Source organism: Panthera leo, chromosome B3 (assembly GCF_018350215.1).
Source record: "Panthera leo isolate Ple1 chromosome B3, P.leo_Ple1_pat1.1, whole genome shotgun sequence".
Taxonomy (NCBI): domain Eukaryota; kingdom Metazoa; phylum Chordata; class Mammalia; order Carnivora; family Felidae; genus Panthera; species Panthera leo.
Window position 1 is genome coordinate 143504001 of NC_056684.1, and position 24965 is coordinate 143528965.

At 49.3% G+C, this 24965-nt stretch overlaps 2 protein-coding genes across 8 annotated transcripts in view; one reads left to right on the forward strand and one right to left on the reverse strand.

The window, feature by feature from the left end:
* Positions 1–2454: 2454 nt before the first annotated feature.
* LOC122223156 (cyclin dependent kinase 2 interacting protein) lies at positions 2455–23538 on the reverse strand. Its single transcript, XM_042944352.1, has 5 exons — positions 23454–23538; positions 12383–12551; positions 11268–11397; positions 4364–4493; positions 2455–2926 (listed from the first exon to the last, which is right to left on the reverse strand). The coding sequence occupies exons 1-5, from the start codon at positions 23458–23460 to the stop codon at positions 2724–2726; spliced, it is 639 nt and encodes a 212-aa protein (XP_042800286.1). The 5' UTR covers positions 23461–23538; the 3' UTR covers positions 2455–2723.
* Positions 23539–23619: 81 nt separating this feature from the next.
* TECPR2 (tectonin beta-propeller repeat containing 2) overlaps positions 23620–24965 on the forward strand; it is a 105659-nt gene continuing 104313 nt past the window's right edge. For 6 of the 7 annotated variants that reach the window (XR_006204087.1, XR_006204088.1, XR_006204089.1 and 3 more), the window contains exon 1: positions 23621–23716. The gene's annotated coding sequence lies outside the window, so the exon portion shown is untranslated. Of the gene's footprint in view, positions 23717–24965 lie in introns of all 7 variants that reach the window. The other variant, XM_042944344.1, reaches the window with a different exon arrangement.

The window sequence follows — 24965 nt, forward strand, 5'->3', positions numbered from 1 at the left end:
CTATAAGTGGATAGTAAATTAGTAAATTTTACTAATGGAGTTAGTAATTTACATTAGTAAATTTAATGGAGTTAAACATCCTCATTCTGCTGAACAGAGCTGGAAACAACAGGGGGCCCTGGCAGTATGCTCATTAATTTTTTTTTAAGTTTATTTATTTTGAGAGAGAAAACCGGGCAGTGGGGGAGGGGGGAGGCAGAGAGAGAGAGGGAGACCGAGGATCTGAAGCAGGCTCTGTGCTGTCAGCAGCGAGCCCGATGCGGGGCTCGAACCCATGGACCTCGAGGTCATGACCTGAGCCTCCCAGGTCCCCCAGGATGCTCATTAATTTGACATTAATTTGACCTGCTGGTCGTGCTCCATTGAGGGGCCGACAGGCCTTTGCTCTGGGATACCTGTGCTGTACCCGCCAGGGCAGCGCTCACGAGGTCCCTGAGCGGGCAGATGTGTAAAACAGCTTCTACATCACAGCGCCACCTCAGCAAACTTTATTACATAGAAAACAAATGGACATTTTCTTTTCTCGTAAAGAATTTTCTTCTGCATTCACAGTACTTATAACTCGAGATGCTCAGATTAGGGGCAGGAGTGAAGAGGTGTCAGATCACAGACTCAGGGACAGATACCACCCAAGCGACTCCCCCGGGGGGCTGGTGTGGACCCTCAGTGAGGACGTGTTTTCAGCACTTACCTCCTACAAGTTCCTGTTCAACTGTTGTCACTACTAAATGCAATGAAGCAAAGTCCTTTTTCTCTGTTCCCTGGACAGCACGAGGGCCCTGCAGCCACCTCCCCCCCCCGCCCCCCACCCCAGTCAGGCTCTTCTGCCTCGTCCTCCCCAGGGGTCATGGGAGTGGGGGGAGTGGGGAGCGTTGAATCAGAAGAGGGGCCGAGGGCGAGCCGGACCTCGATGTCCTCTGAGGTCTACATTTCAAAGAAGAATGTCTATTTTCATCTGGGGAATAGTAAGCACGTAGCTTGAAATGCCAGAAGCTACCGGAAGGCCCGTGCCAAGCACTGCTGGCCCGGCCTCAGCCCTCTGCCCCTTCAGCCAAGACCAGCACCTTCTCCTTTCTGGTGATTCCCCTCCGTGTGTCTAAATTACGTCTCTCTCCGCTTTCTTGATTTATTCGTGGTAGATGGTATCCATGGGCTATTTCCTTGTGAGACACGGGACAGGGCTTGCACGCCTCCCCACCTCCCCCCCACTAGTGTCTGTATGTCACAAGTGTTCAGTCAGAATTCAATGCTTACGTTGAAGGATAGATGCCGCTCACTGCTGAGTCTGGTGACGTGCTAGGATGACACGGACTTTGCCGGCAGCTTTCATTTTCCCTAGAGAGAACTGCCTTGGGTTTTTTCATTTGCTTGGTGGCTTTTTTTTTTTTTTTTTTTTTGCTATTTCTTATTTTTTACTTATTTATTTTTAAAAGTTTATTTATTTTGAGAGAGCGAGTGGGGGAGGGGCAGAGAGAGAGGGAGACACAGAATCTGAAGGAGGCTCCAGGCTCCGAGGTGTCAGCACAGAGCCCGACGAGGGGGAGCCCGATGCAGGGCTCGAACCCACGAAACACGAGATCATGACCTGAAGCCAAGTCAGAGGCTTAGCCGACCGAGCCCCCCGGGGCACCCCAGAAACGTTGCCTTTCAACGCTCTTTCTGTGTCAGTTTGCACAGCCAGGTAGCCCCACTTTCTCCCAAACTAAGTCCCTGTCCCCAGTATTTTCTCTGTCCCTGGGAAGCACTTGTTTCTGGGGCGTGGGGGCATCAGTCGGATGAGGATACACCCCAGATCATGTGTCACATCCACGCCGTAGCGTGAAGCTTCTTCCATTTGTTTCTGGGAAGCAGATGGTAGGATGGAGCCCCCCGTATTTGGTTGCAAATGTTGTAATGTTGTCAGACTCTAGAACTTGTGCCCGAGGAACCGAGTGGCCTGTCACATCCTCAGTATGCAAACACAGGCAATGCGTTTTGTTTTATTTTTCAGGCAACTTTTTTTGTAGGTAGTTTTGCTGATGCCGTCTCTACTCAGTTAATTCTATGGTATTCTAAAACTGGCTTTTTAAATGTTTATTTTTGAGAGAGAGAGAGAGAGAGACAGAGAGACAGAGACAGAGTGTGAGTAGGGGAGGGTCAGGGCCAGAAGGAGACGCAGAACTAGAAGCGGGCTCCAGGCTCTGAGCTGTCAGCATAGAGCCCGATGTGGGGCTCGAACTCGCAGACCGCTAGATCATGACCTGAGCCGAAGTCAGACGTTTAACCGACTGAGCCACCCAGGCGCCCCACCTCTATGGTGTTCTAAACATTGGTTGTAATTACAAAACGAATGCAGCGTCATAAAAATTTAAGTAACCCAGAGAGGTACCAAGTAAGAATACTAAACCAGGGGTTTTCTATCTAAATGGTATATGAAATACACCTAAGTTACAAAAACAAGATCACTCAATCGTCTTGTTGAGGAACTCATTTATTTCCTGGAGAATCCTCTCGGGTGCCAGATTCACAGTAGGCACGCGTTGAGCGTGTCTGGAGAGGCCACCGGGAGCCGCAGAGATGGTCCAACCTGGAGACCCTGAGGTCGCCGGGCGGCCACAGCACCGCACAGGGCACGCTCCCGGGGCGCAGCACGGGGCCTCCCGTGAAAGACCGTCCGCCGTGGCGGCCACAGAAGCGGCCAGGGGCCCGGAGCCCGGAGGCTCGGGCCGGGCCGTGTTGGCAGGTCACAGCGCTCGGTGCCCCGTCTCGAGCAGCATGCTTTCCAGAAGCAGCCTGCTGTCCGTCTCCACGTAGGGCTGGTGCAGCCACATAGACAAGTAGCTCAGGGTGAGGTCGCGGTCCGCGGCGTGCGCAAGCTCTTCGGTGATGGTGCGTTTCAGGAGGAGCTCCTTCCGGTACATGTCGGACAGCTTGCGGGAAACCTCATCTGAAACCAACGTCTGTCTCCTTTAGAAGCAGAAACGCGTGGCAGTGCTCCTGCCCGGGGTGGGGGTGGGGGTGGGGGTGGGGGAGGCACTGCTCTGGAAAGCTCCTCCTCGAACGCCAGCCTCAGCAGGAGCCCCGAGATAAAGAAGGAACCTGTGGGTATTTATCACTCTGGCTCGGGCAGACAAGCAGGGTCAGATAGCACAAGAAGGTTCATGAAATTAACAAGTATAACCTTTTCTGCTCAACTCTTCACTTCCTGCGAGGATTATGAACAGGAGGTTCACCTCAAACTGGTAATATTCCAGTAACACATCACAGGTCAATGGTTTTACCCTTTTCTTCCTCATTTGAAAGTGAGGTCTCAGATCGGCATCACATGGCTAGGCCCTTGTTTTGAACTAACAAAGCTAAAGGTAATCGTGATCTCATGGAACTTTTTTAAGTAATGGATTCCATGCTCCCACTACTTTTCTTCCATGGGGCTGGCTGAACTGACCTCAATTTATCTTTTATTTTATTTTAAGTTTATTCATTTTTGAGAGAGAGAGAGAGAGAGGGAGCACGCACAAGCATAGGAGGGGCAGTGAGGAAGGGAGGGAGGGAGGGAGAGAGAATCCTAAGCAGGCTCCATGCTGCCTGCACAGAGTCTGACACGGGGCTCAATGTGTCAAAGCATGAGATCATGACCTGAGCTGAAATCAACAGTTGGACGTTCAATTAACTGAGCTACCCAGGTGCCCCTCAACTTACGTTTTAACTTAAAACCCAAAAAGCTCTTTCTTTCTTCAAAAGGAAGAAAATTCTGCCCCTGCAGAGGAGGTGGAATTGATTCTACCCATTTTGTTGTTGTTGTTGTTGTTGTTGAGGTTATTTTTTTTATTAAGTAATCTCTATGCCCAACATGGAGCTTGATCTCACGACTCCAAGATCAAAGTGTCTCATGCTCTGACTGAGCCAGCTGAGTGCCTCGACCCATTGGCTTTAAGGGGCTAATAAGGGTAACTGGCTTCATGTGTCTCTAATTATGTTTAACATTCTTTGCTGATTATTAGAGCCAAGAAGCCCATTTTAAGATGCCCCCAACCTCCTTCCCTTACAATGAATACTCTCGAATTGAATTTCAAAGCCTGTCAGCTTCTTCAAGTACCAGATTGAAATAACACAGATACTCTCAGGGTGCCTGGGTGGCTCAGTTGGTTGGGCGTCTGACTTCGGCCGAGGTCATGATCTCGCCAGTCCCGAGTTCTAGCCTCACGTCGGGTTCTGTGCTGACAGCTCGGAGCCTGGATCCTGCTTCGGATTCTGTGTCTCCCCCTCTCTGCCCGTTCCCCTGCTCACACTCTGTGTCTCTCAAAAATAAACGTTAAAAAAATAAATAACACAGATACTCTCCTAATTTCTACTCCTGAGAATCAACTCAGAAAGAACTACTTACAAAACTGGGCTGTGGGCCACGTGTGAAACAGGGGGGGGCGCTGCCTCTCGTGTCCATAATGGTAGTTTTCTAGTTCACAAATTCCCTTGGTAGTTGAAGACAGCTTTTCCATTTTCGTCTGTATTTTGGCCTGAAAAGATATTAATTGGGAATATGAGAACATTATTTGAAATCTGCTCTAGTCTCCGATTCCATAAGATTTCCAAGCTAAGAAGTGTAAGTCTGGTGAGACCCAAAGTCCAATAACTCAACACTGGAAACTCCACGTGCAGCAAATTTCCAGGGAGAGATATGGAGGTAGACAGTTGCTACGATTTCATTCAGTTGGACGACTTCAAAATAAACCCTGGGTTTCTGGTGCCGGAAAGAGACAGCTTGCTGTGTCCCACTTCACCGAGATTTCCGAAGGCACGAATGTTTTTGCACCAAAGACCTGGAGGAATCTCAAGTCAGGCTCTGCCTTTATGGGCTGAGAGGACAAAAGGCAGTAAATGAGTTTATTTCTGACTTTTATTTATTTATTTTATTTAATTAATCAGTTAATTTTTTTTAGGGGTCATTTTGAAATTTATTTTTTTAAGGTCACTTTTGTGATTTTTTTAAAATTTTATTTTTTATTTTTAAAAATTTACATCCCAATTAATTAGCATCTAGTGCAACGATTTCAGAAGTAGATTCCTTAGTGCCCCTGACCCATTTAGCCCATCCCCCCTCCCACAACCTCTCCCACAACCCCTCCTGTAACCCTCAGTTTGTTCTCCATATTTATGAGTCTCTTCTGTTTTGTCCCCCTCCCTGTTTTTATATTATTTTTGCTTCCCTTCCCTTATGTTCATCTGTTCTGTGTCTTAAAGTCCTCATATGAGTGAACTCATATGATATTTGTCTTTCTCTGATTAATTTCGCTTAGCATCATACCCTCTAGTTCCATCCACATAGTTGCAAATGGCAAGATTTCATTCTTTTTGATTGCCGAGTAATACTCCACTGTGTATGTGTATATATATATATATATATATATACACACACACACACACACACACACACACACACACCACATCTTTTTTATCCATTCATCCGTCGATGGACATTTGGGCTCTTTCCATACTTTGGCTATTGTCGATAGGGCTGCTATAAACATGGGGGTGCGTGTGTCCCTTCGAAACAGCACACCCGTATCCCGTGGATAAATGCCTAGTAGTGCCATTGCTGGGTCGTAGGGCAGTTCTATTTTTAGTTTTTTGAGGAACCTCCATACTGTTTTCCAGAGTGGCTGCACCAGCTTGCATTCCCATATTTCTGACTTTTATTAACTGCCTTTGAGTATACTGAAAGCTCGAGGCTGTTTCCTTGCTTATAAAATCATCATCACAGCACTGCACGCTTCACACAGGAAGGAAATGGGGAGGACTTGACATTGATGGTGCCTCGGGGTGGGGTGGAGGGGCTCTGCGGGCAGCTCCCTCACCGCGTCATGTGCAGGGCAGTGGCCGAGGACACGGGCCCGTCACCACTGCTCAGCTGAGCCAGCACAGAGCGCTCTGACGAAGTGCCTGCTTTCACGTGGCGGTTAGGAGGACTAAGTTAGTGTGTGTGAAGCACCTAGTTGGGGCTATAGAAGGGTCTGTTAGGTAAAGGGGCGAAGTAACTAAGACTTCAGATTTAAGACCACATTTCTAATTCCTACGTACACTTATCTTTATGTACGCGCGTAAATACGAACAGATACATAAATCATCAAAATAGTAATTCCTTGCACTGGCCCTTCAGCTGCCCTCCAGTCACACCCGAAGTGATGTGCACCGAGCTCTGCTACCGTTAGTTTTTAAAGGACTGCACTCCTTTCCCCAATCTTTTGAGGTTCGATATTTCACCTGGCCCAACCCCAAGAGGTAGGACTCAGCACTTCTGCATTACAGAAGGGACAATTCTCAGGGTTGCTGAACTGGAGAAGGTCAAAGCCAGCACCTCAAGCCACGCCCCCCCGTCTCCTGACATGCCATCCCGTGGTCTCTGTGTCCTTCAGCAGCTCCCTGTTGCCACCCAATTCAAAGAAAAGCTTATACATGATCAGGAGAGCGGACAATCCTGGGGGTCTGATGCTAGGTCGGCGGTGCCCACGCTCAGCTTGGTCATTGACAGAGTCAAGGGAGATGTGCAGTGGGCAGCCCTGAGCCTCCAGGGCATGAGTGGCGGCCCACCCCCCCCCCCCAGCTCCACCTCAGTCCACCTCCTCCCACAGACCAAACTCCAGAATGTTCATCCAGCTTAGGGCAAGGGGTGCCTCAAAGTCTCCCACCGAGGTCAGATTCCTTAAAGACACTTAAAAGCCGAGTCTGGGAAAGCATTCTAAAAAGCTGGAGGAGAACAGGAAAAATAACATTATCACCCTTATGACGCCAACTTTTTGCTTTTGGACACAGAATGAGAACTTATTTCCAAACCACTTCAAACTAGAATAAATTCACTGAAGCAGAGAATTTCAGTGCCTGACGCCAGCGCCCCGGTCTTGGTTCCTCCAGTAGGAGGCACCAGGGCTCCTTGGAGAAATGGCTGATCCTGGGACTGAGGCAGGAAATACATGAGATGGGCCCAGAACCTCCTGGAAGGCTGGAGAGTAAGGAAGTGTTCAAAAAGACCAAAACCGAAAACTCACAACGATGGAAGCATGTCAAAGGGACACAGGAGCCAACTGAACCCCTGGTGGCCAAAGCAGGAACAACTCAAGGCACAAAGGAAAGCGGTGCTTCCGTGCTACAGCCCCAAGTGGAAAGCAAATGTCCACACTGCCAGAAACAAGTGATCCAGTAATTAGCAGGTGGGGGACAACAGACAACTCTCCAATGCCCACATAATCCATGCACATGCTCCACCCTTGAAGAGGTGAGGCAGAACTTCTCATTCCTCGAGCGTGGGCTGCAGTGACTTCCTTCTAGAGAGGACATTGTGGAGGGCGGGGGGAGGGGAGGGAGGACTTAGTTTTACAGAGGAGAAACCTGACCACACCCCAGACAGCTGATCAAGGTCAACGCCCATCGTGCTGTGTCATGGTCACAGTCCATGCCCTTGACAGGATGCGATGAGAACAGGACGTCATCTCTGCGGTTTCTTCCAAAGAACCCACAACCCCGATCAAACCGTGAGAAAGACATCAGACGGATTCTAACTGAAGTCCAGCTGTAACACACCTGACCAGTACTCCTCAAAACTGTCAATGTTATAAAAAACAAGGGAAGGGGAGCCTGGCTGGCTCAATCCGTTGAGCATCTCACTCTTGATCTCAGCTCAGGTCACGATCTTACAATTGGTGAGTTTGGGCCCTGCATCGGGTTCTGGGCTGACGGTGCAGAGCCTGCTTGGGATTCTCTCTCTTTCCCTCTCTCTCTGCCCTTCCCCCGGCTTGTGCTCTCTCTCTCTCTCAAAATAAATAAACTTAAAAAAATAATAAAAAACAGGGAAGTCTGTGAGACTGTCACAGCCAAGAGGAGTCTAAAGAGACATGATGACTCCATTTACTGTGGCGTCCGGGAAGGGCTCCCAGGGTGGAAAGAGAACGTTAGGGAAAAAACAAAAGACATGTGAACAGACTACAGCCTTCATTGACTAACAACGTTCAATCCTGGCTCGTGGATTATAACGTAGGTAGCATACAAATGAAATTTGTGAAACGCAGGACAGTAATGTATGAAACAGGGTGCAGGCAGGGGATCATTTACGGGAACTCTCCCTACTATCTGCTCAACCTGTCTGTAAATCTGAAACTGTCCTAAAAGATAAAGTGTTAATAAAAAACATATAGAATAAATTCACTGTCTCAGGACACTGTGGCTTGGGGAGACCATAGAGACCAGGGGCCTACCTCTTCCCAAGGCCACTCGCCCAGCTGTGGCATTCATGACCCCGCACTACGAGGCCTGTCTTCCTGTTCTGGTGACTGGCTTGGGCCAGTGTGACCCTCCCCGTCACTCACACTTGCCTTCTATGGAAATAATCCTTCCTTTTTTAGGAAAAAGAAGGTAAGCCCCAGGCTCAAAGACTTTGATGGGGAAGCCATATTCAGCTAATGTTTTTTTAACATGATTTTGATTGTATTATAAGCAAATGTTAAGTAACTAAAGAGCATGGGATTAATACAAACTGTGAGGTGGACGTAAGAATGGAGGAAACGTGTGTACGCGGATCTAGTTCCACCCAGGGGTTAATTCCTCCATGGCCTTTGTAATCACACAGCCTTTTAGGGGCTCATTTCCAGTGATGGGACACAGCACCCCCAGCCCTGGACAGGACTCGCCATATTGTTCTCTGGTGGGAGCCAAAGCTTCTGCCAATCCCAGGGGGGTCTCCCCGGTCCCCTTAGAGGCCTCAGGAAACCAGCGTACGGCTTCCTTCCCTTGGGGTGGCTTCTGGCTTTCATGGCAGCTGTTTAGTCTACGGGTTCCTCCTTTTGTGGGTGAAAACTCCAATTCCTCCAATGACCCCTGTCTGACAAGGCCCGCGCCGCTCAGATCCCCATCAGGACGCTCTGAACACGCATCCATGGTCTCTCGGTCCACGTGGATGGGTGGGCCCATCATTTTCCTGGCTGTCACAGACACAGCCCAGCCTTCATCTGAAGATCTTGGGAACTGGGCTGACCACGCGCATGCGCTCACCTATAACCCAGCGGCTACTTTCACGCGGACCTGTGCCGCAGGTCCCGGGGACCAAGGGCAAGGCTCTCCACGTCTCATCTGCTGCTGCTCCGTCCATCGAGCCTGCTGGCTGGGTTTTCTGGACCTTAACTCTCCCTGCTAATGTCTTCCCAGTGTCTCCTCAGTGCAGGTGAGTGGGGCTGAAGAAGGGGTCCCGGGGCACCAGCCTGCCCCTTAAGAATGCAGAGAACCAAGCGTGCCTGGGTGGCTCAGTCGGTTGAGCAGCCGACTTTGGCTCAGGTCATGATCTTGTGGTTCCCGAGTTCGAGCCCCGCGTCGGGCTCTGTGCTGAAAGCTCAGAGCCTGGAGCCTGCTTCGGATTCTGTGTCTCCCTCTCTCCCTGCCCCTCCCCCGCTCACGCTCTGTCTCTCAAAAATAAAAATTAACATAAAAAAAAAAAAGAGAAGAAGAATGGGGAATACCAAGGACAGATAAACAAAAGCAATCACACCCTCCCCTTCCCAAACTTTTTCCTAATGTGCTTCTGGATACAGTTCTAAATGAGAATGTGCACTAACAAGACCCAAGTGGCATTTAAAAACAAAATCCTTTCAGATTATTTTACACTTTATAAAAATCACATTAGTAAGTGTTGGAAGTGTTTCTCATTCTAACATAGCTTTGAGATCCTGTGACATCTTCATACCAGAAGGGAATGAGGGACGAGGAGGCTATGGAGCGAGGTGGGGGGGGTGCATCGAAACGACAGACCACGAGGCCATCCGGCTGAAGTGCACCTAACCAAGCATTACACGTCTAGCTCATTGGCTGTTGAAATGATTTCAACACCAGAACTCAGCCACCCGGTTCCTTCTCTTTCAGGGACAATATGTGCGCCTGCTTTTTTGTTCCAGCAAAAATATTTGCCATGATCAAATGGGTTAATTTGGGAAAAAACAAACAAAATAAGTGGGCAGTTTTGCATAACTTACTACTTTTAGGTTTCGATGGCTCATTCTGCCTGTGTTAATTCCCCACTGGCCCCGGAGCTGCGTCGAGACCTCGTCTGCCAGAGACACAGCGCGGATACGGTGAAGAAAGCAGATCTCACAGAGCCCACAGCCCTTATCCTCCCGCCTTCCTGTGAGCGGGGGGGGGGGGGGGGTCAACGCCAAGTCGCTGACGCCTGTCTGGTTATCTGCTTCTCACCACAGCACCACCCCAGGGCGAAGAGAAGGCAAACAGGACAGTTACAAAAACCGAATCCTTTAGGAGACTGTTTGCTATGTAGCCCCATAAGCATCCTAAATATCCCAAAGACAGTACTGATTTCAATCACAAAGAAAAGACCACCTTACCAAAGTGTCCTCAACTTACCATTATTTTCTCATTTCACTGCTTCTGAAACCATAACGCATCTTGCAATTGATTTGATATTTGAGAGGGTAGTGTTTCTTTCCTGAGAAATTCTTCTAAACGGATAGCTTTATAAGAGTTGGAACCCTAAATCTGAACAAGTGGTATCTCAAGGAAAGACAATTATATCCCACATATTCCTGTTTAACAGGCAAGGAATCATGTTACATATCAGAAACACCTCCATCAAATAAGGTTCAGACATAACGATTTTCTATGTTCATAGGTAAGTTCTAGTTACTCCAGTTCCAGTATGGAGATGGGAGCTGTGTACATTTGGGGGCAGGTACGGTGGGCACGGGAACTCAGTCATTAATTCATTAAACAGACATTAAAGAGCATTTCTCATGTGTTAAACTAGGGCTCACGGGCCAAATCCAGCCCACACCCTACTTTCGTATGGTCCAAGAGCTAAGAATGGGTTTTATAGTTTTAAACAGTTGAAATAAGATGTAAAAAGAATATTCTATGATACATGAAAAGGATATATTAAAGTTTCAGTGTCCATAAATAAAGTTTTATTGGCACACGGCCATGCTGACAGACTTCAACTACCTCCATTCTGACCCCAGTCTATACTTTCTGAACAATTATGTTCTTCTTTCCAGTTTATCTCCTAACTCAGGCAAAGGAGCCAGAGGACATCACACAGGGCTGAAAGAATGAAGGTCTAGGACAGCATCTTGGGGAGCGTCGAGATTTAGGGGGCAGGAAGAAGAAGACACCAATGGAGAAGGCTGAGGAGGAAAAAGCAAGTGTCTAGAGGAGAGCATCTCCCACAGCGTCCACACCTTCCGAGAGACACCCCTGGGATTCGGGGACTGTGAGCACAGGTGGTCAGGGGTTCTGGATCTCACCAAAGCGTTGAAGGTGGTCTGCAGCTCCTCACACAGCATCTCTAGCTCCTTGCTATATTCCGGAAGCGTCCTTCCCGCATTTTCCCCGCGAGCCGGGCTGCTGCTCTGTAACTCTGTCTTGTCCTCACTCCTGGACAAGATGGAAAAGAGGGGGAACACGGTACTCTCTGAAAGGCACCTCATCTCATTACGGCAAACCCAAAAAGTGCTATATCCACGCAACTGTGTCAGGCATTTGGTACAGGTGTTATTTCGTGTCACTGTGACATATGTTTACTTATCACTGTTGTCCACGAGGAACACGTCCGCCAGTTTTGCACTGGAGTAAGTCGGCTGAATGCAGCCCCGTGGTACGCTCGGCCTAGGGGAGTCCGTGCTCGATGTACACGGACAAAAGAGACATGACCATTTTCCCAGAGTTCGCTGTCTGGAGATCGTTTGGTAAACTGAATACTGTGGCCTATGGGGCATGAAATTAGCTCGTGGGGTCACCACACTTCCAGGAAAAAACTAAACATAAAACTAGAAGAGACGATATCAGAGAGCGCCTTATGCAGGAAGGTGAACCACTGGTTCTTGCTGAGTGGGCCTCGGCAGGAAGAGGGGGGAAGGCAGCGGAGGGCCAGGGCGCATGACGTGCGCCGGGGACTGGCGAGAGCCAGAGGGACAGGCCGGGCCCAGAGACTCTCAGCTCTGGTCTGTGGATGATGACAGAGGAACAGAGAATCCTAACTCTGAGAAATAAAAAATATACATGTAGGAGAGAATAATGAAACTAATCTCCCAGTCAGAAGTGGTAACTGCCAGCGTTTTTTTTTCATGACTCCTGTCTTTTTTAACGGAATTGCTAAGGGGGCGCCTGGGTGGCTCCGTCAGTTAGGTGTCCAACTTTTGATTTCGGCTCAGGTCATGATCTCATAGTTTGCGGGTTCGAGCCCCACGGTGGGCTCCATGCTGACAGTGCAGAGCCTGCTTGGGATTCTCTCTCTCTCTCCCCCTGCTCCTCCCCCAACTTGTGCGTGCATACACTGTCTCTCAAAATAAAATAGACATAAAAAAAAAAAAAAGTCTCAGGGTGAAGCACTTAGAGCATGAGGAGCTCTGGATGCACTTACCATAAACTGATTTTCAGGTTGGCAATATTATTTGCAGTAGCAAAACCTGTGTCATTGAGGTTTTCCCATTTCAGGATCAAGTTATGCCAATCAGCTGCATTGTCCTTAATTTTTCTTGCACTGACAGATAAGACAGGTTTTCTGGGCGTTATACTTCCAAGAGCATTTCCTGATGGGGAGTAAAAGGAACATAATTATCATGAAATTTGTGAAAAGAAATAAAATGAACCTCATTTAAAATGGGGTCGGGAGGCCCTGAAAGGCGAGCTGTCGTGCGTACATGACTAGCTGCAGGCCAGCCAGCAGGAAGAAGGAAGGTAAGAATTATTATGACGAGGGAGGGTATTTTCCGCATAGGAATCTCATTACCTGCTTTCGAGAGAAAGATCCCTCCCCGTTCCAGCAACAGTGCACCAACCACACCACTTGCAGCCGATGAGAACCTCAAACACGTGTTTTTCTCCAAGGAACTTGTGTTCCACACTCCCCCACTTCCCCCTAAAACCTAATTAAAGCTGACCTTTCCGGGGCACCTGGGGGGCTCAGGCGGGTAAGCATCCAACTTTGGCTCAGGTCATGATCTCATGGCCTGAGGGTTTGAGTCCTGTGTGGGGTCTGTGCTGACAGCTCGGAGACTGGAGCCTGCTTCAGATTCTGTGTCTCCCTCTCTCTCTGCCCCTCCCCTCCTCATGCTCTGTCTCTCTCTCTCTCTCAAAAATAAACATCAAAAAAAAAATTAAGGGGCGCCTGGGTGGCTCAGTTGGTTAAGCAAGAGACTTCCACTCAGGTCATGATCTCACAGCTCGTGGGTTCGAGCCCCGCGTCCGGCTCTGTGCTGACAGCTTGGGGCCTGGATCCTGCTTCGAATTCTGGGTTTCCCTCTCTTTCTGCCCCTCCCCAACTCATGCTCCGTCTCTCTCAAAAATAAACATTAAAAAAATTTTTTTTAATGATTCAAAAAAATTTAAAAAAAAAAAGCAACCTGATCTTCCCTGTGTGTCTTCTGACTTGCCCACTATTCACCATAGCTTGCTTGTCCTGAATTGCAATTCCTTTCCTTTCTCTTTTTTTTTTTTTTTTTTAACAAAAAGTGATTCTTTGCTCTGTTTAAAGTTAACATTGCTTTGTGGTTGCACTGGGGGCCAAAGGAGATGACCCCAGGGGATGATCACCCTCAGGCTGCAGGGAGGCATCTGCAGGGCGCCCTTGTGCTAACCCCTTCAGAGTCTCTCAGATTTTGAGTCCCTCCCTTTGGTGGAGCGTTCCACTTAATTCGGGATCTGTTTAAAGTACTCGCTCATTTTCCAAACCTCAGATTTTGAGTAATGGGATCTTGATTCTCTACATTCTCTCAGAAGGGTCCTCCCTGTGGGACCCCAGCTGATCTTATGTTTAAAGCTCTTCCCTCTTCGTGTGCTTATTCATTAATTTAATTTAATTTAATTTAATTTTTTTTAGTGTTTATTTTAATTTTTGAGAGAGAGAGCATGAGCAGGGGAGGGGCAAAGAGAGAGGGAGACACAGAATCCAAAGCAGGTTCCGGGCTCTGAGCTGTCAGCATAGAGCCCAACGTGGGGCTCAAACTCACGAACTGCGAGATCAGGACCTGAGCTAAAGTCGGATGCTTAACCGACTGAGACACCCAGGCGCCCCTTATTTATTCTCAAATATATTAACAGTGTTGTATTAGTTGGAGGTGTACAAGATAATGACTGAACAATTCCACACATCACTCGGTGCTCATCACGCTGGGTACTATTTTTTTTTTTAAGTAGGCTTCATGCCCAGCATGAGGCCCAATGCGGGGCTTGAGCTCATAACCCTGAGATCAAGACCCGAGCTGAGATCAAGAGTCAGGCACTTAACCAGATGAGCCACCCAGGCGCCCCATGAGAAGTTAAAGCTTCAACGGCCATGATGGCGACCTCTTGATCTCCCCAACTTTTCTCAGAACCTAATTAGAAAGCTCTCAGTCTAAGATTAAGCAGCCTACGAGGGATGCTGTTTTAATGAGTACCTGAAAGCTTATAAACATATTCAGGACTCTCAAGTCGCCTCTTTATAAAATACCAATCCCAAATTAACCAAGTGGAACAAACAATTGAAAGAAGGCAAAAGTCTTCTGAGGCCTCTTAGTGTCAGAGCACACGATGGCCATCTTACACAAAGCCAACAGCCACCTTCCTCTTTCCCTCCAACGTGGCCCCCCCTCCTTTATACCCTCCACTTCCTCATTCAATCCTCTGTCTGAACCTCCTCCCTTTCTCTCTGGACCTCTCCCCATTTCTTCCTCTCCCAAACTTACTAAAACCTGCCCATGAAAGTCAGACCCTCTGAGGATCCAAATGCTAAACTCCCAATTTCTCATGTTCCCTGGACAAAAGCTGAATTACGACCCATAGTCAAAGACTTTCTTGGGCGCCTGGTGGCTCAGTTGGTTGAGCATCCAACTCTTGATTTCAGCTCAGGTCACAATCCCAGGGTCATGGGATCAAGCCCCACGTTGGGCCCAGTGCTGAGCGTGGAGCCTGCTTAAGATTCTCTCTCTCTCTCTCTCTCTCTCTCTCTCTCTCTCCGCCCCCCCTCTGCTGCTCTCCCCTGCTCGTGTTCCCTCTCTCTCTTCTCTCTCTAAGAAAAAATAAAAAAGACTTTCTCAAAGTGAGATTTGGGAATCTCAGATTTGCCGACAATCCTCGCAGATCCTCATAGATTTGCTGAGTTATTTAATACGGTTATTCAAAGTTATCAACCCAGTTTCTCAGATTCGTATCAACGATTTCACACACTTGTTGAGGGCCAGTCCGAGCCCTGGATGAACACTGCTGATTGGGATAATCCTGATGAATGAGGATTACCTCCAATCTGACTTCAGTCTTTTACTTCCTAAATGATTAAATTCTTTCCAGCTTATCTCTTAACTCAGGCAAAAGAGCCAGCTGACAAAGTACCCGGCGATGGGAACCAGAACTTGCCCCTCAAGCAATGAGGATTGCCCCAAGCCAGCAAGACCCCTCATGACTGACCCCATGACAATGACTGACCTGACCTTCACTGCCCACCTGCTCACACCCACCGACCCCTGCCCCACACTTTCCTTATATAAACCTGCAAGTATTTTCAGCACTTGGGAGACAGTCTTTGAGACATTAGACTGCTGTCTTCCTGGCATTGGCTTTGCCGAGAAATACACTCCTGTCTTGTGTCCTCACCACTCCTTTCTCGGGTCTTTGGATTTTGTCGGCAGGGAGTGGTCGAACCTCGCAGGGAGCGGTCAAGCCCTGGAGGCAGGTGTTCGTGCACCTCTGTGCCCCAGCTACACAGAGAGAGTCTAGAAGCACAGATGGGGTACTATTCCTGGCCTTGCTATATGACTGAGCTCCTGCGGTTGCTAAATGACTTTCCGAGTTAATTCCTAGGACTTTCCCCAAAACTGCTGAATACGGTAAGATTCAGGCTTATATCCAAAAGCCCAATGAACCTATCTATGGAGGATTATAATAGCTGGCTCCAAATTGTTTTTAAAGAAAATTCTGGTCTTCCTTTAAACATTGAATCCACTTGGGCAGTTTTTAACTCTGTGTTCATTAATGGGCCGAGCTGGGATCTTCCCTTTCTAGTTAAGAGGGCCGGGACGGAATGGGAAGCTTGTCCACTGCAGGCCCAGTTAAAGTAGCCAGCCGGCTCGCCCGCACCCTGGGTGATTCAACGAAAAGGAAGAACCGTGTGGTCCATAATTTTCAACTCTGACAAATGGAGGCCCCTAAGCAAAACTAAAAGCGTCCCGATCTTTACCGATATTGTAAAAAGCCAGGCCATTGGAAAAAGACCGCTGGACGCTTAAGAGCTCCAGCCGCCTTCCACCCTCTGACCAGCCTTTCCAGATCCTTGGGAATGAGGGTCTCTCCGCCCTTAAGGACGCGAGAGCTACACTCAGTGCTCAACCCCGCTACTGGCAAGCAGCCCCCGCCTCGGAGTGCTAACACCCTTCAAGTGGGAGGGGAGGGTCTCTAGGAAACCTCGAAAGGGTCCCGTCTCTGAACCTGGTCTCTCTTGCCCAGGCCCTCTAAGAGCTGCCCACCTTGTCTCCTTAGTTCCTCGGCCTCTGTACACTCACCGGGCCCAAATTTTGTAGAGAAGGACGCTGGGATTTCTTTCTCCCGGAAGAGGGAAGTAATTCTAGAATCCGACAGCGGCAACCAAAATAGCCAAGCTGGTGAATCCCGTGACCCTTCAACATCTTTTATTTGCTCAGTCGCCGACCGCACTGGAGCCGATTCCGAGGACACCAACCGTATGATCCTCCTGGACCAACCACCGCCCTCCGTATGGGCAAAATCCCCCACTGCTCCCGGCAGGATCCACAGCTCGCCTCCCATTAAGATCCCAACAGACCCCTCAGAGCCTCTCCCCGGAATTAACGGAAGCGCTGTAAACAAAGACACTCTGAGGGCACTTAGATGCTAACGGAACATCGGGAGGCTCGGGGTCTCATCCCCTGTAGTAGGGCCGGCGACACCCCTATTTTACCTGTAAGAAGACCCAGTGGCTGAGGAGGGAGGTCTGTCCAAGAACCCCAAGCCATAAATAGCACTGACCTCCCTCACCACCCTCTTGTCCTAATCCCCACACTCTTATTAGCCTCTATCCCTACTGAAAGCAAATTTTTCACGGTGACCAGTTTACAGAGCACCTTCTTCAGCATGTCTGTGGATAAGGCCAGCCAATCTCTCTGCTTCGCCTGGGTGGGACAGCAGGACACCAGGACAGTCACGACCCAGGGTTCTTCACGAACCCTGAGAGCTGACTTAGATGACACGAGGTTTTCTGGAGGCGCCGTCTGGTGACGATATCTACGGGACGTGCTTCCTCCGCCTTTTCCCAAGCCTCCCCACAGGAGGACAGCATCCACCTGTTGAAACCTTTAGCCTTAAAAGAACATGCAGTCTTAAAGGGAAAATTGCAGTTAGTTCAAACCCAGGTTCAATATTTAGGGCACCTGAAGTTGAAACAAGGTCCACATTTGGATTTAGGTAGCCTTCACCGCATTCTGAGCTTCCCAAAACCTAAAACTAAGCGTGTTAATGGGGTTTTCTCAGGTTGGCTGGCTATTATTAGAACTGGATCCCTGACCCCATTATTTGGGAAGGTCAGGATGACTTGGCTTTTTTAAATGTTATTTATTTTTGAGAGAGAGAGAGAGAGAAAGAGAGAGAGAGAGAGAGAGAGAGAGAGAAAGAATGCAAGTGGGGAAGGGTCAGAGAGAGACGGAGACACAGAATCCGAAGCAGGCTCCAGGCTCTGAGCTGGCAGCACAGAGCCCAACGTGGGGCTCGAACTCACGAACCGCGAGATCATGACCTGAGCTGTAGTCTGACGCTTAACTGACTGAGCCACCCAGGCGCCCCAGGATGACTTAGCTTTTAATACCTTAAAAGAAACCCCAATAAACATCCTGCTCTTGGACATCCCAATTATCCACTTCCCTTTTTTCCATTTATATATGAAAAGGAAGGGAATTCCCTTGGGGTACTCACCCCCAACACGGGGACCACCATCGACTCCACAGGGCGTTCCGGCCAACAGGCCATGTGGCACCAGGCTCTGCCCCTTGCCACAGAGCCACTCCTATCACCACCCTTTTGGCTCAGGCCAGTGAGGAGACAGTCCCGGGACCCCTGTTGCCATCCCTGTGCAAACTAGAGTTTGGGCCGAACAGCAATCCAGTCCTGCCAGAGACTCTAAAATTCCCATTACCGACCGCTGTGCATGCAGCCATTGCTGCACTGATAAAATGACCTCTGTAAATCAATACTATGGGCAAGGTAATAAGGCCATAAAGCACCTGCTCTGCTCGTCCCACCTGCACCAAATTGCAATGCTGGACAACCTGTCCACACCGCCCCTGGGCATTTTAATCGCCCAAGGGACCATCTGAGGTTTGGCAAGTGGATTTTATTCAGCTTCCCGCCCCCCCCCCCCCCCCCCCCCCCTTCTCAAGGATACAAATGTTTTAGCCACGGGTTGTATGTTTTCTTACTGGACTGAGGCTTTTCCTTGTAGGCAGCATACTGCCTCTTCGGCAGTTAAAATTCTTTTTTAAAAAAAATATTTATTTATTTATTTAGAGAGAGAGCACAGGCGGGAAAGGAGCAGAGAGAGACGGAGACACAGAATCCGAACCAGGCTCCAGGCTCCGAGATGTCAGCACGGAGCCCGAACCCATGAGCCATGGGATCATGACCTGAGCCGAAGTCAGATGCTTAACTGACTGAGCCACCCAGGCACCCCAGCAGCTAAAATTCTATAAGAAAAGATCATCCTTACCTGGAGACCCACGCTTGAACTTCATAGTGACTAAGGATCTCATTTCACTGGTCGGGTGATGCGACCAGTCTGTGCTATTCGGCTGGTTTTACAACACTTTCACTATGCTTACCACTCTCAATCCACAGGGCTAGTTGAACTGGCATCATAGACATGTAATTGGCAAAATCTGTACAGGCCCTCTAACCACGTTGGCCAAAGGCACTGCCAATAATCATTTTATTTTATTTTTATTTTTTAAAATTTATTTATTTATTTTTGAAAGAGAGAGTGTGTGTTCAAGAGTAGGGTAGGGGCAGAGGAAGAGAGAGAGAGAATCTTAAGCAGGCTCTAGGCTCAGCACAGAGCCCTACTTGGGGCTGGATCCCACAACCCTGGGATCATGACCTGAGCTGAAATCAAGAATTGGATGTTTAGGGGTACCTGAGTGGCTCAGTTGGTTGGGTACCCTGATTTCGGCTCAGGTCATGATCTCACAGTTGGTGGGTTCGGGCCCCACATCAGGCTCTATACTGACAGCTCAGAGCCTGAAGCCTGCTTCAGATTTCTGTGTCTCCCTCTCTCTGCCCCTCCTCCACTTGCACTCTTTCTGTCTCAAAAATAAATATTAAAAAATAAATTAAAGGGGCACCTGGGTGGCTCAGTCGGGTAGGCCTCCGACTTGGGCTTCGGTCATGATCTCACGGTTTGTGAGTTTGAGCCCCGCGTCGGGCTTTGTGCTGACAGCTCAGAGCCTGGAACCTGCTTCAGATTCTGTGTCTTCCCCTCTCTCTGCCCCTCGCATGCTCATGCTCTCTCTTTGTCTCTCAATGATAAATAAACATTAAAAAAATTTTTTTTAAATAAATTAGAAAAATAAAAGACAATTTAAAAAAAAAGGAGTTGGATGTTTAACTGACGGAACCATCCAGGCATCTAAGAAAACCTGATTCTCGATAAGTGATGCTACTGAACAAAGATCTTGATCAAAAGGGGGAAGTGTGAAAATAAAGGAAACCTCATTTAGTGATAAGATTCTATTTTTTAAAGTAAGGTCTACACCCAATGTGGGGGTTTGAACCCATGACCCCTAGATCAAGAGACATATGCTCTACTGACTGAGCCACCCAGATGCCCCAGGAAACCTCATTTAAAATGGGGTCAGGAAGCCCTGGAGAGGGGGCACCACTTGCTGCAGCCTGCACAACCAGCAGGAACAAGGAAGATAAGAATGATCTCAACAAGAGAGGGCATATTTCACATAGGAAATTTGTCTCCTGCTTTTAAGAAAAGGAAGGAAGATCCCTCCCTGCCCTAGCAATAATGCACTAACCACTGCCTGTAGCCAAGAGCGAAACCATGGTGCAGAAACGACTACAACTGCCAACTCTTGTTGTCCTATAAACTTTGGTTTACAACAACTCTCCTCAATTTCCTCCTAAAACCTAATGAAAGCTGACCTTCCCTTTGTCTCTTTGAACTTGCCTATAGTTCACCATAGCTGGCCTGTCCCAAACTGTAATTCCTTTGCTATGGCTGACTAAATTCTTTTTTTTTTTTTAACTTAAATAAAATTGCTCTTTGCTTTGTTTAAAGGTGACACATTTATGGTCTTAGTTGAAGGGCAAATTTATACCTATATTTTCTTCCATCAGAAATAGTCAGATGAGGGGCGCCTGGGTGGCTCAATTGGTTAAGTAGCCGACTTTGACTCAGCTTGTGGGTTCGGGCATCAGGCTCTGTGTTGACAGCTCAGAGCCTGGAGCCTGCTTCGGGATTCTGTATCTCCCTCTCTCTCTGCTCTCCCCCTCCACTCCTGCTCTGTCTCTCTCTCTCAAAAGTAAATAAACATTAAAAAAAAGAAAAAAAGAAAGAAATAGCCAGATGGAAGAGATGAATAGGGCAAGGTATGTGCAAAGTTTCCACGCTCTCCAAGCACAGTACTCATGTTCACCAACCTGGAGTTGCCCCCAATCCCATCCTTTTGGGCTGTTATGGAGGCTTCATTACAGAGGCATGGCTGATTAAATCATTGGGTGTTGACCCTCTTCCCTACGGGGTGGGCAGGGGAGAGAGAGGGGCCTGAAAGTTCCAACCTTTTAATCACAAGACCAGATCACAGGGGTGGGCTGGGGCAAGCAGCCCCCAACCAAAAGTCACCTAGGGGCTTTCCAAAAGTCACGGCATTAACATAACAAAAGACATCACTCTCACACTTTCGGTGATGCCAAGGGTTTTAGCTCTGTGCCAAGAACAGGACAAAGACCAAATATTTACTTATTATAAACCACAATAGCACAGCCTGTTACGCAAGTCCTGTCTACCACTTCTCCAGCTTCTTCCTGCTTGCTCTCTATGCCTCAGTGCTAGCTATGTACAAGTTCTGACGTTGAGCTAGAATATTTTTCCTGTCTGTGTGTGTCCCCATACCCTTGGCTTAGTATCCCGAAGGCTCTGCTTATTTCTTTCTTTCTTTCTTCTTTTTTTTTTTTTTTTTTTTTGAGAGAGAGAGAGGGAGAGAGAGAATCTGAAGCAGGCTCCATGCCCAGTGTGGAGCCCAATGTGGGGTTTGATCTCACGAACTGTGAGATCATGACCTGCGCTGAGATCAAGAGTTGGACACTGAACCGACTGAGCCACACAGACGCCCCAATCCTCTGCTTACTTAAATATCATACTGGTTTTTCTTTTATTCTTTACTTATATGACTAACCAACATTAGTGAGTACCAACAATATGCCAAACATGGGGGATGAAGTGACTGAATGAGACCTACCAGGACTATTTTCATGGAACTTACTTTCCAAGCAGGAAGTGGATAATAGACAACTAGCTGACCATGATCAATTTAGACCATGGTGAGTGTCATATGGAAAAGAAAATGGGGAATTGGTGGTGTTTGGGTGGCTGTCAGTTAAGCAACCGCCTCTTGATATTGGCTCCTGATCTCGCAGTTTGTGAGTCTGAGCCCCACATCGGTCACACTGATGGCACGGATCCTGCTTGGGATCCTGTCTCTCCTTCTCTCTGCCCCTTCCCTGCTTATTCTCTCTCACTCTCTCAAAATAAATAAGTAAACTTAAAAAAAAAAAGGAAAAGAAAACGGGGTCTTGTGTTAGGGTGAGCCCTTGAAGAGGTGTCATTTAGGCTGGGATCTGAATGATGAGAGGTCAATAGCAAGGGTCCTATGTGAGAATGAGCCTGGTGAGTCTGAAAAATTGAGAAAGAGCAGTGTGGCTATGATGAGAAATGGAAGCAGAAAAATGTTTACCTTTAGCCCAGAAGGCTAACCAACAAGGATAGTTCATCAAGGATCCAATATGTGCCGGCTGCTACCTTCTTAAAGCATCTCATGACTGCCTGTAAATCTCACCGACAGAAACGCCAGAGAAATCTTGTGAAAGCAGTTTTATGAGTAGAAATTCAAAGAAACACTTCGGACAAAACACTCCCTCCATGTCTCCTCCCCCTTGACCAACTACCAGCTTCATACAGCAAAAAGTGCAGCCCTTTCCGCCCCGGGGTCCTGACCCCATGTTACTTACATAAACTTACAATTGCACCATACAACATCTCAAGATTCTTTCTTGACTATTGTACTTGATCACCCCACATCACCTAGAATGGAATGGCGTGGGGGGGCTGGTAGGTGAGGGGGCAGTCAAGCAACTGGAACCTTACAGACCAAGATAGAGTTTAGATGTATTCCAAGCCAGTGGAAAGTAAACAATAAACTTGGAGTAGGAAAGTGACATGATCTGATTTAGGTTTCCAGAAAGTCCCTCCTTCCACAAAGAAATCTTCCTGGATGCCCCAGGTTGGGTTGCCTCCAGGAGTCATTGCACTAGATGTCTGAAAACAACCTATTCTTCGTTATCACCGGCACTCACTAGTGTGGTATATTTGCTTGTGTGATGTCTATGTTCCCTGCTAGACTGTAAGCACACTGGATAGTGACTGCGTCTTGTTCCATCTCAGAACGCTGGCACATAGTAGGTGCTGAACAGCCTGTGTTAAATGGGGAAATAGTTTTTACCACCTGTACTATAATCTGCTAAGGGTTACCCTTCTCCAGTAGGGACTCTTTGAGGGTGAGGACATCTGATTCATTCTCTGCTCCACACCAGCACAGATTTAGGAACCTAAGACAAAGTTCTAACTTCAAGAAACTCAGGCTAGTGGGTAAAGAGACCAGTAATCAGAGTCACAGCACAGAGCAGAGTGAGATAAAGCACAGTGGCTGCCTCACTTATCCCTCCAGGGCCTCAGCTCCCAATCTGTTCACATTACTACATGGCATCGCTGTAAGGCTCAAATGAGCTGACCCCCATAAAGCACTAAGGACACGACTTGGCACATGGTGAGCACTCGCTGAATGACAGCTTTTATTGTGAGCAAAAAAGCTCTGTGACCGGTAATCCTGAGGGGAATTCAGGGGAAGGTTTTGGGAGCAGCTGGGCACGCAAGGCTTGACACCCAATGTGCTCCGCTAATTCTAGTTTATAATGACAATCACAATTTGGTATCTGAATCAGCCGACACTCCTTTGCATACATCAAGTAGTTCCACGCGTGACAAAACTGAGGCTCAGCAAAACTGACGGGCTCCCGGGCCGACCGCGGAGCCTGCGCGGGGCCAGCGGGCTGGGCTGGGCCAAGGCAGGGACCCCCATTCAAGCCGGGAAGCTCCCAGCCTCCGGCCCAGGACGCGGACCAAGCCGTGACTCTCACACCCTCCCTGCCCCGGGGAGCTGGGCCGTCGCACGTACCTGCCATGCGTCCGCAGATATCCCGGGAAGGAGCCCGAAGCCCCGCCCACGCCCGCCGGAAGCGCGCCGACGTCTCTTCCGCCGCGCTCGGCTAGCTGGCGTGCTGCCGCCTGTGGCTCCGCCGCTCAGCTTCCGGCTGTCGCTCGGCGGTGTCGGCCCGGTTGCCCAGGGAACGGGCTCCCGGCAGCCCCCGCGGCCCGGAGTCCGTCCCCGCCTCCTCCGGCCGAGCCGGACCGACGAGTCCGGAGGGGCCGTCGCGGGAGGTGAGTCCGGCGACGCCGCCGTGGGCCCCACTGCCCCCGCCTCCCGGCCCGCGCCCCTTCCTCGGCCTCCCCGCCGCCGCTCACACCTCCCCCAGGCCGCCCTTCGCTCGCCTCGGCGCCTCAGGGTCGCATTGCCCATCTCGCCCCCGCTCCCGGCCCCCCGCGTCGCCCCGGCGGGTGGCCGAGCCCGAATGCCACAACACTCGAGGCGCCAGGCTGGTCTGGCAGAAGCCAGCGGTCCCCGGAGGGGAGCGGTGGTTGCCCACACGTCCTCGGCCCCGCTGGCCGGCCGGCCCCATCCCCGGGCCCTCGCTCCTCCCACTCCGCGCCTTCCCTCCCTCTGCCGCACCCTCGTCCCTCGTCCCTCGTCCCTCGTCCCTCTGCCTGCCGGCCCGCGGCTCCCAGCGCCGCTGTCTCGTGATTGACGTTGCGTTCTGTCCCCCGACCCTGTCAGTCCGGTGCCTTCCTCCGCGCGCCAGCACTGCCGGCACAGACCTTGGCACACACCTACTAGGTGCTCCGTAGGTGTTCGTTAAATGGGTAAATGAAGGACTCCTCCCTGAGTCCTGTTTGAGGGTCTGGGAGGCAGAATAGGTCCTGCGACGTAAAGAATGGGGTAGCGTGGAGTGAGACCCGGGTTCAGGTCACAGCACTGCCCCTTCCTAGCTGTGTGCTCGGGGCAAGTGATACCGCCTCGCCAGGCTGCAGTTTCATCATCTGTAAAACGGAGATGATAATAGTTTCTACCTCTGTCTTGGTGGGAGGATCCAGCGGGTCCGTGCGGGTAAAGCGCTAAGCACCGAGCCTGGCTGGCACCTGACACATTGCAGTAAAGGGTAGCCCCTGCTGAGTTACCCACACGCTGTCCTCCCGTTCCTCTTCCCTGCCCTTTCTTCTCCCTCACTTTCCCGCTGAGATTCAGGAATTTTATCCCGTTCCTTCTATTCCATCTGTTGGCAGAATGTGGGTTCCCAGCCTGGGTGCACATTTGCCTTACCTGCTGGAGGGATGAGTTGCACTTGGGGTTGGCTCCCTTCCTGTAAACCCACTGGGAGCAGAATCTGGGAGGAAAGCCCCTGTATTCTGTGTCGTCACCAGTGTCTCCCGGTCTCCTAAGCTGCAAGGCTGTTTGTACTTTCTTACACCCAGCAGAGTGCACCTCGATAAGCCTCTGACCTTGTGGGTTTTTTTTTTTTTTTTTTTTTGGATAACCCAACTTACACCCCCTGTTGGTTCATTCAGCAGGTAT

What these genes read in the sequence shown, in the direction of transcription:
- LOC122223156 (XM_042944352.1), bottom strand. An exon ending in AACCTGAAAATCAGTTTATG is followed by an intron (nt 11,398 to 12,382) that starts GTAAGTGCATCC and finishes CATCTTGTCCAG; the next exon opens with GAGTGAGGACAAGACAGAGT. An exon ending in AGACCACCTTCAACGCTTTG is followed by an intron (nt 4,494 to 11,267) that starts GTGAGATCCAGA and finishes ATATCTTTTCAG; the next exon opens with GCCAAAATACAGACGAAAAT.